The sequence below is a fragment of the Ceratotherium simum genome, chromosome 23 (assembly GCF_057802395.1).
Source record: "Ceratotherium simum simum isolate JZ-2026a chromosome 23, ASM5780239v1, whole genome shotgun sequence".
Classification (NCBI taxonomy): domain Eukaryota; kingdom Metazoa; phylum Chordata; class Mammalia; order Perissodactyla; family Rhinocerotidae; genus Ceratotherium; species Ceratotherium simum.
The window spans coordinates 5,655,101-5,669,041 of NC_141922.1; the positions used below are offsets into that span (position 1 = coordinate 5,655,101).

At 50.0% G+C, this 13,941-nt stretch overlaps 1 protein-coding gene across 2 annotated transcripts in view; it reads left to right on the forward strand.

The window, feature by feature from the left end:
* COL22A1 (collagen type XXII alpha 1 chain) overlaps positions 1–13,941 on the forward strand; it is a 263,198-nt gene that overhangs the window by 155,114 nt on the left and 94,143 nt on the right. For both annotated transcript variants that reach the window (XM_004431045.3, XM_087447112.1), the window contains exons 30-36: positions 205–246; positions 3,309–3,341; positions 7,697–7,750; positions 8,042–8,095; positions 8,950–9,003; positions 10,909–10,962; positions 12,572–12,625. In XM_004431045.3, coding sequence (XP_004431102.2) covers positions 205–246; positions 3,309–3,341; positions 7,697–7,750; positions 8,042–8,095; positions 8,950–9,003; positions 10,909–10,962; positions 12,572–12,625 — 345 coding nt within the window. The remainder of the gene's footprint in view (positions 1–204; positions 247–3,308; positions 3,342–7,696; positions 7,751–8,041; positions 8,096–8,949; positions 9,004–10,908; positions 10,963–12,571; positions 12,626–13,941) is intronic.

Here is a 13,941-nt window from a genome sequence, read left to right on the forward strand (position 1 = left end):
AATGATCTACAGCTACTCGTATCAGCATGGATGCTTCTCAAAACATAAAGTTTTCCTATGTCTGAAATATTTTATAATTTGGAATCTATCTATCTGTCTACCAAGGTAGATGCAGGTGGGTGACTTGGGGAAAGGTGTCCCAGGAGAAGCAGAGATGGTTGGCAGGAGGGTTAATGGTCATTTATTTTCCATTTCTTTGTCTAGGGTGAAGCTGGTCCAGCAGGCCCCCCTGGATTACCTGGAACTGTAAGTCACTCTGCTTCTCATCCTTTCACCTTCTTTGAATACCTAAGGCATTGGGACGCCCCCTTCCCACACACACACCACTTAGTGATAAACATCTTTGTAATAGAGTTTGCCAATAGCTCGACCTCTTCCTAGGTTTTGTAATCTAAATATATGTAAGCTTCTCTGAGAGCCACCTTGTGCGTGTTGATTATTTTATTCAGCAAGCACAATTACTATTTACCAGATCAGTGGCTGGACACGCAGAATACATACTCATCTGTTACATATGTGGAGACTGAGGTCCAGAGATAAGAAGCAGTTTGTCCAGGGTGAGACTGCAATATGGACATACAACCATGACTCACGCTTCCACCTGTGCAGGTGTGAGGGTGGGCATCGTGAGTTGGTGCTGAGTAGCGAGTAAGAGCTTGGGCTTCTGAGCCAGAGAAAAGTAGGTTTGAATCCCAGCTCTGCCATTCACTGGCATAGTGGTCTTACATATGTTATTTAATTTCAAAAAGGAGGTCTTCTCATCTGTTAAGAAAAAATATTATATCCAGCTATCTTGTACATTTGTACTGAAAATTAACTGAGATAATACAAGGTAAATAGCACAGTTTCTGGTACACTAATGAATACTAAATATAAAACAATTGCTATATACATATGGGAGCATATTTTGGATTTTTTTTCCACTTTACTGTTTCTTCTCAACCTTGATACTCTGTGTTTTGATCTGTTAATTTCAGGGAGGTTGAGCATGGTGTCTGGTGCTGGCCATGACTGGGCAAGGAGGGATTGTCAGTCACTAGCCAAAGCAGGGATTGGCCTCAGTCTGGAGGCCAGGAGATGAGAGAGCCTGAACACCCAAAAATCCCATTTGCAGTGTGACAAAGAATTTTTCTCTGTGCTTTTTATGTATGTTAAATCATTATTCCACAGCTCCATTTCCTCCCCACACACATGCCCATGAAAATGAGACTCAGCCATTCTGTAAGGACATTAGAAGAATCTCAGAATCAAATTTAGAGTCAGAACTGGTCATATGGAAATTTCGTTTAGGACTGGTAACATCTAATGTTGGCAAGCATGTTGGTAAATGAGCACTATTATTTAGTGGGAGGGCAAATTGATAATGCTTATTTGAGAAGTTACTCAGTATTAACATATCATAAAGCTTATGAAAGCTTTCTGTTAGCTTAGAAAAACTCCATTTCTACGCATCTGCCCTAGAGAACTATTTGCATTATGTGTATTTTAAAAAGCTTGTACAAGGATGTACATTATGGTGTTGCTTATAATGAAAAATTACAGGCAACCTACATGATTGTAAGCATAGACTTAAGTAAACTACAGAATGTCCATATCATGGCATCCTATTTTATAAAAATAAACACACACACACACTATGTATATGGCCTTGAAAAGATGCAAATACTCAGGAAAAATTAAATGGAAATACTAATTTATAATCCATTGTGTGTGTAAAGGTGAAGACCATGGGCTCCACAGCCCACGTACGTGGTATCGGTTCCTGCTCCAGCGTTCACTAGCTGCCTCAACTTCATTAAGTAGCTTACTCCTCTGACATCCAGTCTTCTTATCCGTAAAGCAGAGCAGAAACAGATAATATCCCTCTTAGGGTATTGTGAAGAATGCACAAGTTCATACATATAAACAACCATAAGTAACAGTGTATTTGCTGTTACTATTTGTACAACTCTCATGCAGAGTTATGTAATTCTATGCATTCATAATTGTACGGAAATATAGGGAAAAGATCTAAAAGATGTGCTCAACTGAAAAGCAGTGGTCTCTTCTGGGGAAGAACCTGGGATTCGGGACGTGGAGGGCAAGGTATAGGAGACTTCTTTTTTTCCTTCCCTTTTGAATTCATTGTGTTTTGGGACTAGAATCCATGATGTCCTTCTGTCCATTCACTGTTTTTTTCTGAGCACCTGCTGTGAGCCAGGCATTGGCAGGGTTTGGACCCGATGGAACTTACAGTCTAGTCAGGGAGATAAACTCTGTTCACATAGGGGCTCAGATAAACGTACATTACAAATTGTAGTAAATACTATCAAGGAAAAGAAGGAGGTGCAGTTAGGGAGAATAACAAGGAGACCTAATTTATATTTGAGTGGTGGAGGGGGAAGGGGGATCTCTGAAGACATGACGTTCGAAAGAGCCCCGAAGGATGGGCCGCAGTTAATTAGGTATAGGGAGGAGGAGAGTGTGTTCCAGGTGAAAGGAACAGCAATACAAAAGCTTTGAGGCTGGAGAAAGCATGACACCTGGGAAGTATTAACTGAAGCATGGGTGGGGGCTGAGACTTAAGACGGGTCTTTATCTGTTGAAATAAAGAGTTTTGCACAAGCTCGGCTCTCCATGCCCAGAGGCTGAGCCCCCTCCTCTGGGTTTCCTTCTCACCTGCATCCTTGCCAGTAGATGTCATGAAAAGGAGACACCAATGGAGGGATCCAGTGTCCCAGGCATGGCTCTAATTACCTGCATGGATGATTCCATTTCTGCCCCACAACACCCTGAGTGGAGAACGTTTCATCCCCATTTTACAGATGAGGACATAGAAGCTGACAGATGTCTGAGGTCACGCAGTGTTAGGTGGGGGTGACACGGTTTGAGCTCAAGCCATGCTACTCCAGGGTTCCCACATCTGACCACTGTGCTTTCCTGACCTGCCTTCATAAATGCTCAGGGACTTTATAATTTTATTTATTTATTTATTTTTCCCCCAAAGCCCCAGTAGATAGTTGTATGTCATAGCTGCACATCCTTCTAGTTGCTGTATGTGGGACACGGCCTCAGCGTGGCCAGAGAAGCGGTGCGTCAGTGTGCACCCGGGATCTGAACCCGGGCCGCCAGCAGCAGAGCGCGCGCACTTAGCTGCTAAGCCACGGGGCCAGCCCAAGGGACTTTAAAGAAATATGTGATTCTAATTGTAAAAACTAATAGTCATTAAGGGAAACATTGGGACTGTGTTCTTTCAGTTGGTAAATCTCTCAGGGGCAGCATTTTAACATCGATTCACGTCGTTCTCATTTCTGTGGTTTCCTTTCTAGACGTCCCTGATCACACCGCACCCGAGGATGCCAGTAAGTAGCAGCGGCCCCTCGGGGCTGCCCGCTGCCCCTCAGCCTGGCTTGCGATGTCCCCGTGTGCTCTGGGGCTGGGCTCGTCCTGACTCTCAGCCCCACCATGCAAGTCACTGCCAGGCACCTGGACTTGCAGAACTTGTCTTGGCAGCCAAGGGGCAACAGGCCCTGTGAGGAGCCAGCTCTGGTGTCAGGCAAGACGTTCCAGGGGCCTAGAGGCCACCTCCCAGTAGCCGAGGGCAAAGGCCAAATCTGTCTTTGGGTAAAGTTAATTCTTCAGCACACAAAGAGTCACTGGTGGCTTGAGGAGAATAGAACTATGTGAGATGGCAGAAGACTGAAGAGCCGAGCGAGGCAGTTACCATGGATGCTGGCAGTGAAGGGGACCCAGGTCTAAGAGATGCTGTTCAGAGGATAATGGAGACAAGCCTGCTTGGGGTGTGGCTGATGGAGGGAGAGCTATGGCTTCTTGTAAAGACTAAAACACTTGACAGAAAAGAGAGCTTACCATCAACCCAGCAACCTTTCCCCCACTCTTTTCATGCATGGCTTTTGTGAAAATAAGTGTTTTCAGGATCTCTGCATGCTCCTGGCAACACCGAGGCCGGAAAGCATGCTTCTGTTTGTTTCCTCTGCTCTCGTGGACGCGGTTCTTCTGTTATTAGGACCTGACCTGCAGCTCCACAATGAGCAACCGCTGAGAGGTCTAAATGGAGATGTCCACATTCCAGTAGTGGCTTTCTGCATGTTTTCAATACTGAGTAGATATAATTAAAAAGCTAAAAAGAATCCTGCATACGATGGAAAAGAACCGAGCAGTTAGATTGGGCCCACTGCTGAGATCATTGCAAAGGAGAAGGAAGGATTTTGAGCTTCTTTGGAGGTGAAATGGAGAAAGTGAGAAGAAGAGGGGCCATCACTGAGCAGCGTGGACTTCAGAAGAATTTGTTGGGAGATGCCTGTGGGAAAGAACAGGTTTGGGGGCTCTGGCTCTGTCCCCTACTCTCTCAAAAGCAGGGCTCAAAGAGAGAGAGCATGAGAGAATCTACCAGGACAGGCGCAGTGTGGGTGTCACTCAGACCATCCCTGAGGGAGGGCCAATGTGCCCATTTTACAGATGATGCCCCCGTGGCTCAGAGGAGTAAGCAAGTTGCAAAGGGCTTCCTTGGAGATAGCAATTGAGATGAATTATCAGCCATAAGATCCTGGCCAGAGCTGTCCCCACCTTCTGCTGAGGTTCCAGGCTCGCCCTCCAGGTGGCGGCAGGCTCCCATCACACATCCCACTGCCTTGCTCTTCTGGGAAGACATCTATCTACACATTGCCTCCCCACCCCTCTGTCCTCTGGGTCTCCCACCCTGAGCCCCTCAAGCTTGAGACAAGCCTACACATCCAGCCTCTCCTTAAAGGAATTGCTCCATAAAAGATGATTCCCATGGGAAGGGACACGAGTGGGAGCTGGGGGCCTGCCCAGTCTGCCCTTTCTATCCCAGTGGTGACACCCTCATGACACTTTCCTGCAGAGTCTGAGCTTCGCAGGAACCACGAAGCCACTTTCAGATGCAAAGCAAGGAAATTGTGTCCATGAAAAAAAAATTCATTGTGAATTATTGCATGAATCTCTCTGGGACTGGCCTTGTCGCCATGGTGACCGTATTTGTACTGATGGTTTTGAAAAGTGTTTTTCTGTTTGATTTCTGCCTGTTCTCCTCAGGAGAGTACCTTTTGAGTCCCTGCATACAGGGAGGGCCAGGGGAGATTTAGAGGGGCGGCAAAGTTTGCAGCATAATTGAGAAAGGGAATAGAAAGAAGGAGGAGGGTGGAGGGAAAAGTCCTGACTAACAGGGTGGAGGAGGCTCCTGGGGAAGGCTGGCCACCGTGCATGGGGAGGCCTCTAGGTGGCACGGTGATGGTGGCTGGTGGAGAACAGAGAGCGTGGAGGTCTGGAGATGTCAGATGGAAGAGGGAACTCATTCCTTAGCTGGAAGAAGGAGGGTCGGGAAGCCTCGGGCTTGGGGAAATTATAGTTGAGAACTCAAGAGGGGCTTTGCGACTGGGGGGTGGTAGGTGGTTCAGAAGCATCATCTCGGGGAGGCTCTGTGACAGCCTGACTCCACCCCCTCAGCCTGCACAGGAGTCTTCCAGGATGCCCAATCAATGCCCTGAGTATGCGGGGACGATACTGAGCCCAGAGATTGGTGTTTGACTTCGCTGATGGCGCCAACAGGGGGCAGTCAGGGGGAGAAAGAAGCCCATCACACTCGTGCATTCAACAGCTATCGATGAACACCACTGTGTGCCCTGTAGTGACTCCCAGGCCCAGGACGGAACGGCTTGAGCAGCTTGCCTGTGAGTCCCTCCTCTGGCCTGGCCTGACCACTCATGGGTCCTGAGCATCTGTTCCTGCTGCCTACAATCCCTTCCCCCAGGTGGCAGACAAAGAGTATGCAAACTTCTCCCCAGCGCATCACCTGAAATAACCCCGTACGCCCTCTGTCTTTATGGATTGTATTGCCAGTGACCAGACAAAGAGTTTCGCAAATCCCTACCACAGGAAATTTCCTAGGAGGAAATCAGGCTAGAAATAAAGGTATTGTTGTCCCTGGTGAACGGAGCCAGAGTGTGTTCTTCTGAGCTGGAAACAGAGATTCTAGAAGAAGGAATGAACTTGCATCTGTCGACAACCTCCTTTGTGTCGGCACCGTGAAGCTCTTTGCAGGAGCAATATCATTTAATCCAGGTCACAACTCTCCGAGGTAGACCGTGCAGAGTCCACTCAACAGATGATGCAGAGAGTGAAGAAACCAGCCCAGGGCCGTGCAGATACTAACTGGGGATCAATGAGTAGCTTGGGAGAGGAGGGCAGGCAGGAGCCTCTGAGAAAGTCTCTAGAATCTGCCGGTGCATGGAGAGAGAAGGCAACATGACAACTGCAAAGGGCAATGCCTTTCTGTGCTGGCTTCTCCACAAACGGAAGGTTCAGGACTAGCCTGCCCCAGGCTCCCTAACTCAGATGTTAGAATATGCCTTCTAGGTGCTTCCAGGGTCCTCCCCAGACCTCCTGGTCTCCAAAGCCTTTGCTTTCAGACTCCCTAGCTATGCAGGACTCCCTTCTACATGCAAGGCAAATGCTCATCCATCTCTCACGGGTTTTTCTGCAGATAGGGAGCCCAACATCTCCCTAAGGAGCCCAGGGCACTTTCAGACAGTACTAGGTCCTGTTCATCTGGAAAGAGCCACACACAGCCTTTCTGATGCACAGGCTTGGGTTGTTACTCTGCTCTCCCCGGAGGGCTCCACACTCGCCTGGTCTCCCCTTCTGGGCTCATCTTTGCTGCACCTGTGCCATTGAATCCTTGCCCTGTGTGAAATGGAGACCACCTGTTCATTTCGCAGATATGGACACTGACATCACTGGGTAGATGCTTTGCCCAAGGGTATATGGCCAGCGAGTTGGAGAGCCAGTCCCAAGCTGGTCTGTGTGGATCTAGAGCTGAGGCTGTTTTCACATGGCCTGCTATCCCCACCCCTCTCCTCCACGATGGCTCTTCAGCTATTGAAAGATGGAGACCTGAGCCCTTCCTGTCTGCCCTTCATGCAGCCTCCCATCTGCCCACCTTCTCCCTGTCACTTGTGAAGAGCAGGGTGAGGATCTCATGGCCCTCCAACCTTCCTGGGAGGCCTGTTGGGAACCCTGGATGTGACAGCAGCAGATCAAGAGGATGACCTGCCTCCTCCCCGTTGGCTTATCCCATTCTGGGCAGCTGTGGACACTGCACACATCTTTCCAGCCTGTGTCCCATCTCTTCTTTAGCAAAAGTTAGACTCACCATCCTGGCCGTCCAGAGTCCAGCACTCAGTCCCCAGTCTATCTCCAAAGGGCTGGGTCCTTTGAGCAAAGCCCCCTCCCCAGTTTTTCCATCTGGGCCTGGGTGCCGAGAAAGATCCTTCCTCCTCTCAGCGTTCTTTCCATCATTATTCACTGATGGTCTACTGCTTACCAGGCTCTGGGCCGGAGGGGACAGGAATCAAACCACACCCATAGGTGTAAAACCGCTACCATATCTGGTGCCGCGGAGGAGGACACTGCTATGCGAGTCTGTAGAGGAGGGTGTGGCCCAGTTTTGGATTCAGTTTCCCTGAAGAAGCTATTCTTGACCTTAGATCTGAAAGATGAGTAAGAATTGATCAGAATCCCAGTGGAGTGGGAAGGACGAGGCCCCCAGGCAGAGGGCACAGCCTTTGGCGGGGGCGGGATGGGTCTGATGCACACATAGGGCTGGAGGAGGCCAGTGTGGACGATTGGTGGATGGGGCAGAGCGTGTCTGCTGTACTCTGTGCTTCTCCACCAACAGGGAGAACAAGGGCCAAAGGGAGAGAAGGGCGACGCTGGCGTGCCTGGGGAACCGGTGAGTGCCCCGTGCTCTGCACCCTGGACCCTGAATCCCGTGCCCCAGCCCCTCACCGCTCGCAGCTGGTTACCTGGAAACAGGACCTCCAGGGCTGAGCAGCCGCAGGTCTAAACTGCACACAGGAACCCTGCTGAACCGAATGCAGCCTCTTCCTCCTCCCTCAGGGCTCCAAGGATGTTCAGTCCCTCCATCGATCTTGAATTGTACTCTTTGCACGTGTCCACGCCCGTCCCATCTGCCCAGAACAAGGGTGATGACCTAGTTCATTGATGGGTTGTTTTATTTCAGGGATCACAAGGCCGTCCTGGAGAATTAGGGCCTCGGGGAGCCACTGGACCGCCGGTAAGAAAACCCTTTCTCCACTGTTGGCTCTGAGACTCAGAAATCCCTGCCAGCCCTTCTGTCCCTCCCAGGCCCTCGCTGGCCCTGCTCGTCTGGCATTTTGGGAGTGCCCACCAGGGGGCGCTGCCACAGTGCTGAGGGGACCTTGTGAACCCAGCTCCTGGGGGCTGAGAGGCTCTCACAAAGCCCCCAAAACGCAGCCCCAACGGGGTGGGACCTCTGGATGTTGATACTCTATGGCTAAAGTGTAGGTTTAGGCGAGCTCCATTCTGCCATGCTCTCCCTTCCCCTGCTCAGTGCCCATGAGATCTGGGCTCAGGACCAGAGCAGTTCCTGGCTCCCTACGGTTTTTCAAACGCAAGAAATCCCTCCCGCCCTCCAAGGCCTGATTGGCTGCTCTGGTTTAAATGATACCTGATGTGTATTAGCGTTTTGATTTTGTTATTTTTCAAAGTTTCGGCTTCTTGACTGGCTCTTTCTCAGGCAGTTAGTTGTTCAAGTTCTCTAGAGAGTTCCCATTGGAGTGCCTGTCCGGGCTCAGATCCCACAGGGCCCATTGTTGGCTGTGTGCTCCTGGGCCAGCCTGGACCCTCTTGTCCCTCTGAGCCCCGTTTATATAAAGATGAAGTGTCCGTGTTGATACCTATGTCCTGGGGGTGGTGAGGATGGAATAAAAGAACGGCATGCCAAGCTCCAGTGGACGGCCAGGACATGTGATTTCTGCATCTTTTAGACCCTGGTCCCTGTGCTGTCAGTTTGGATCAACTGATTGATGAGTAAGGTGTCCCCAAGACATCCCTCCACGGGACAGCATTGTCTATGATGCTTACCTCCCCCTTTTATTTCCCGTACAGGGTGCCAAGGGACAAGAAGGGGCACATGGGGCGCCCGGAGCAGCTGGGAACCCTGTGAGTCCTTGTGACCTGCCTGCTTCCTGGGGTTGGGGGCATCCACAGAAGGGAGGCTGGGCACAGGTCTGCCCCTTGGCTCACAGCTCTGGGCTAACTTGGGGGAAGGGGCTGAGGAAATGCAATGCACACTTGAGTGGCTGGCCAGGGTGGGGGCCTTTTGAGCAGCAAGGATCGAGGGATGTGCTGGCCTCCGCAACATTCCCAGCATTTCAGGGCTTTGTCTACATGATTGACCCATGAAAGAAATCTCCTTCTACACGTCCACAGACCCACACAAACACCCACTCACGGATGAGTTTGTTGCTCTGAGAAGTATGTGCACATCCACACCTTCTAAAACATGGGTACACACATACCATGATGCACACACACATGTATAAACCCCCGACCTGAGCATGCTGCCAGGAAAATACACAGACATGTGCCTTCGTGCACACGCCTTCTGAGCTCTCCCGTTTCTGCTCCTGCCTCACCTCCCCCGGGGCCAGAGTCCCGGGGAGTGGGTACTTGTCCCCCAGGGCTAACTGGAGTCTGTCTCGTGGTGCAGAGCTGCAGAGCTGAGGCTTCTGCACGGAGCTGGTGGGAGGCAGGACAGGACGAGGCTGACTCTGCCGGGCCTCCCAGGAGCGGTTGTGGTAGATAGAGGAGCAGCAGGCAGGCGTCCATTAGCTCCTAGGACCACAGGTGCTATGTACCCACTGTAATGCGCTTTCACGGCCAGGCCATATGTGCTTATCACCGAGTGGAAACGGGGTCAGCTAAAGACAGTGACCAGTGTGGACCTCACAGAGAAGGGGCAGATGGCGCGCTCCACCCTGCTAGTGGAGAGAGCCCTGGACCGAGAGCAGCCTGGAGGGAAATGGAAGCCAAATGTGGACAAGGAGGCTGGGAGCATGCTCCATGATTACTGACCCTGAAAATGCACAAAAACCCATGAGGGAGGGGAACAACGCTAGAAGAAACATGAGGAGCCTCCAGTACTTTGGAGTTCCCTGCCTCCTCATCCCCATGGCATTGACCCACCTGGAATGTCCTCATCTGCGTCTCCTCTCATGGAGTCTCTGCTCAACCATCAATGTCGAGTTCAAACCTACTTCTTTCAGGAAGAATTTCCTGGTTCACCAGTCAAAGCCAGTGCACGTGCGCGCACACACACACACGCAAATGCAGGCACACACACACACACTCACTGATACTTCCCCTCCTTGGCGCTCTCTGTGAACAGCAGCAGCATCTTCGAGTGATGCAGACTGAAAACAGTTTTGCCAAGGTCCATTCAGACTCTATTAACTCCTTCTCCCTCCAGCAGCAGCTGGTCACCAAGCGCTGGTCACTCCTCTTTGCACCTTCCCCAGGATTGCCTCCTCCTGTCCAACCCATGGACAGCCATTGCTCAACCCGTATCCTTTCTCAAGTCTCCAAGGCTTGCTAATGCTGTTATAATCAACTGTCTTCATCATACCAGAGAGTTTTCTCTACAACTCAAATCTGAACGATTTGTTCCATTTTCAGTGTTTCCTTTCCCCCATGCACTTAGGATAAAGGCCAAACCTCAGCTAAGATCCTTGTCCATGATAGAGCCTGGACTTCCTCTCTGCACCCCCAACACACACACATATCACCTCTGCCCTCTCTGTGCCTTGGTCTTAAGGACCTTCCTAGAGTCCTCTGCCCTCCTATCTCCCACCTCTGTGCCAGAATCCCATTCCTTTGAGGCTTGGCTAGTTGGAAGCTCAACTAGGAGGAGGAGGAGGTTCATCTTACTGGTGGAGGGAATTTCAGGTTAGAAGTAGTTCCAGCAAATCAGTGAATTGAGTAGGAGGCAGGTTTGGAGAGAGACTGGGGGTAACTACTTATAATCAATACCTTGGGCCTTTCTAAACTTCTTCTGCTTCTGAATAGGGCACTCCTGGACCTGTAGGGTCCCCTGGTCCCAGTGGCCCCCCAGGAAGTACGGTGAGTAGTCTGGGGTGGAGGGGGCAGTAGAGACACCAACATTGGTTGTGGATCCACAGTGCCTATCCACTGAGTTTCCTTACTTATCTTCCCTGAAACTCAGGGGAGTGGGCATCTCCCTGAGTTTTACTCTCCCATTTTACAGATGGACAAAGATGTCCTAGAAAGTTACCAACCTAAGCCTCTAGGTAACACATCAGATCGCCACGTGGTAAATGAAGTTGTTGTAACTGCAGAAAGTCCGTATATGTCACTGATGTTGGAATCAGCATCAGAGTTTGCCTTAGAAGAAACAAAATGAACCTTAGAAGTCAAGGGCCTTGGCTGTTAGGGTAGCTGGATTCCAATCACAGCTCTGCCATGAACTGGCTGCAAGCCCTGTGTAAGCCACTCCTTGAGGCCTCAGATGTTTCATCTTCAAAACGGAGAGAGCAGGCTGTGCTGGTTCACCTTTAACGTCCCACCACTCTTGACGTACTGGATCCTGCCTCTCCTGCGTGGGTCCCAAGGTGTCTGCTAATGGACTAGCTTTAAGATCCACTGTAAACGTTGGTTTCGACTTTAACATTGTGCCATAAAACACCCAATGGCATCTAGTCAAGGGCAACAGAGAATTGTGCTCCTGAAATAGCTTGAAGTCAGTATCATTCAGTCGTCGACCTTTACGGTAATAATCATAGCAATTTAGAGGACAAATACTGGGCATTTGTGCATGCCAGGCATAGTTCTAAGTACTTTACCCCGTTAATTCATTTAATCCTCAGGACCCTGGGAGGTGGATATTACCATTGCCCCATTTTACACAAGAGGAAACTGAGGTGCAGGGAGACTGAGTCATGTAGTTAGTGGTTGCTGTAGATGCTACTGGAACATTGCCAGTATCATGTCACCCTCCTCACTTCAGTGCTTGCCGCTGACTTTCAGGAGCCAGCCCTGCATTCCTGTGCCTGGGCCTCCTAGAGACTGTGTTGTCCAGCCAGGCCCATGACCTGTGGCCAATAGCACCACCAGAAGCAACTCTGATCAGTGGGTGTATAAATGCCCCAGCTCCTTCACCCCTGGTGGAGATGTTCTGAGGGTGCCTCCTATGTTGACTCGCAGAGCCCCCAGCAGGACTGAGCCACAGTTGCACAAAAGTGTTACTAGCTGCCTGTCCTCCACTTTCTCACTTCCCTGTTCCCTACTGGTGCATCCATGGAACACTTCCACTTGAGCCTTGTCTCAAGGTCAACTTCTGGGGGACTCTACAGATGCTGGTGGAGCAGGTCTCTGGTGCCAAGCCTGTGTTCTTAGGTCATCCTCGTCCTCCTGGGGTCCCCTCTAGCCTGGGCCCTGCCCTGGCCTCTGAGATCTACAGTCCAGGGAGAGTGGACAGTCAGGCCTGCATATTTAGAGCTCTGATGTGCAAGGAGGTATGAGCAGACCAGGGGAGCAACAGCTATGCAGGCAGGGAGCAGACAGCAGCAAGGCCCCTGGGGAAGTTAAGTCAGGGAAGGGAACAAGTGGGGACAAAGCTGTAGTTGTCCACTAAAAGGGGAGCTGATCACCCTTCTCTGGGAGCTACAGGCCATCTTGACCTTCACCATATCAACGACCTTTCTTTCTTCAGGGCCCCCCCGGCATCAGAGGCCCCCCTGGGAAAGATGGGGAGCGTGGAGAGAAGGTAAGACACAGTGCGGCCTCTCAGCACACAGCAGCTCCTCCCGACTTCCAAGAAGCAAGGAGGAGCTTGCCCTGCTGGGGCCTGGTTTAGGACCCAGGAGTCAAAGGGGACTCTCTGAGCAGAAGGGAGGGAGGAGGCATGAAACCGTCTCTTGCAACCCTCACAACAGACCTGTGAATCAGAGGGATCCCCATTTGACAGACGTCGACACTGAGGCTCTGAGAGATTAATTCGTTTGCCCTGCATCGCACAGCTAGTGAGCCACAGAGCTAGTCCATCTGACTCAAATACTGCTTTCTTGCAATTCGATGCACCAAGTTATCCCTCTCACACCTTTGCATGCATAGTTAGAACTTCCCAACTATGAGAAAGAGCTCTATTTATTAGGAAGAAGAGAGACACAGTGTCCCCCACAAAATACCAACACCCCAGGGGCAGAGGAGGAGAGTTCACAGCTTTTTGAAATGTCTGACCTCACATTTTAAGAAATGTCTCTGACGTTTACTGGTAAGGAACTTCTACTGTACTGATGGCTAATGGGTAGAGACCAGGGATTCTGCTAAAGATCTCACCATCGTGGGACAGCGCCCCTCGACCCTGCAACACAGATTATCCACCCCGAATGCCAATCGTGCCAAGGTTGGGAAATCTTGATCTCAGGTGCCCTCTGTGCACCTGAATTTTCTCATCTGTAAAATGGAGACGCTAATATGTTGATCGTAGGTTGCAAAGGTTAACTGAAGAATTGACATGTCAGAGGGCTCACCTCATCTCCCCACGTAAGCAGGTTTCACATCCATGGACAGGTATCCCAGTGTCCCCCCAGCTCCTGATGGATTGTCCACAGAGGCCCCCTCCCAGCACACAAGTGTCTAAAATTCAATATGAATTCCTTAAAGTCCACTTCGCCTGGAACCTTTTAATGGAGTGGTCATTTTATCTTTTATATTTTGGCAAAATTTAACAGGAATAGATGTACACTTTTGTATTTTGGCAGGAAAGCTCAATTTTAAAATACATGTCTCAAAAGAAAAAAATGATTTATTTCAGAGAAAATTTCCACAACCAACCTGTGGAAAATATGTCTCATAGGTTTTGGGGTGTTAGTTGATCATAAATTCAATAATAACCCTTATGTGATGCAGATGCTAAAATTTTTTTGAAAAAAAGACCATCCTGTCTTAGACTGCAGTCATACAAGTAGAACACCCAGATTAAGCGAGGGAAAAAATCCTGGCCCGTCTGCTCTTCCTGGATTATACTACATCTAAAAGGTTGTTCTCCATTATGGACACATTGTAAGTAGGGCGTTGACA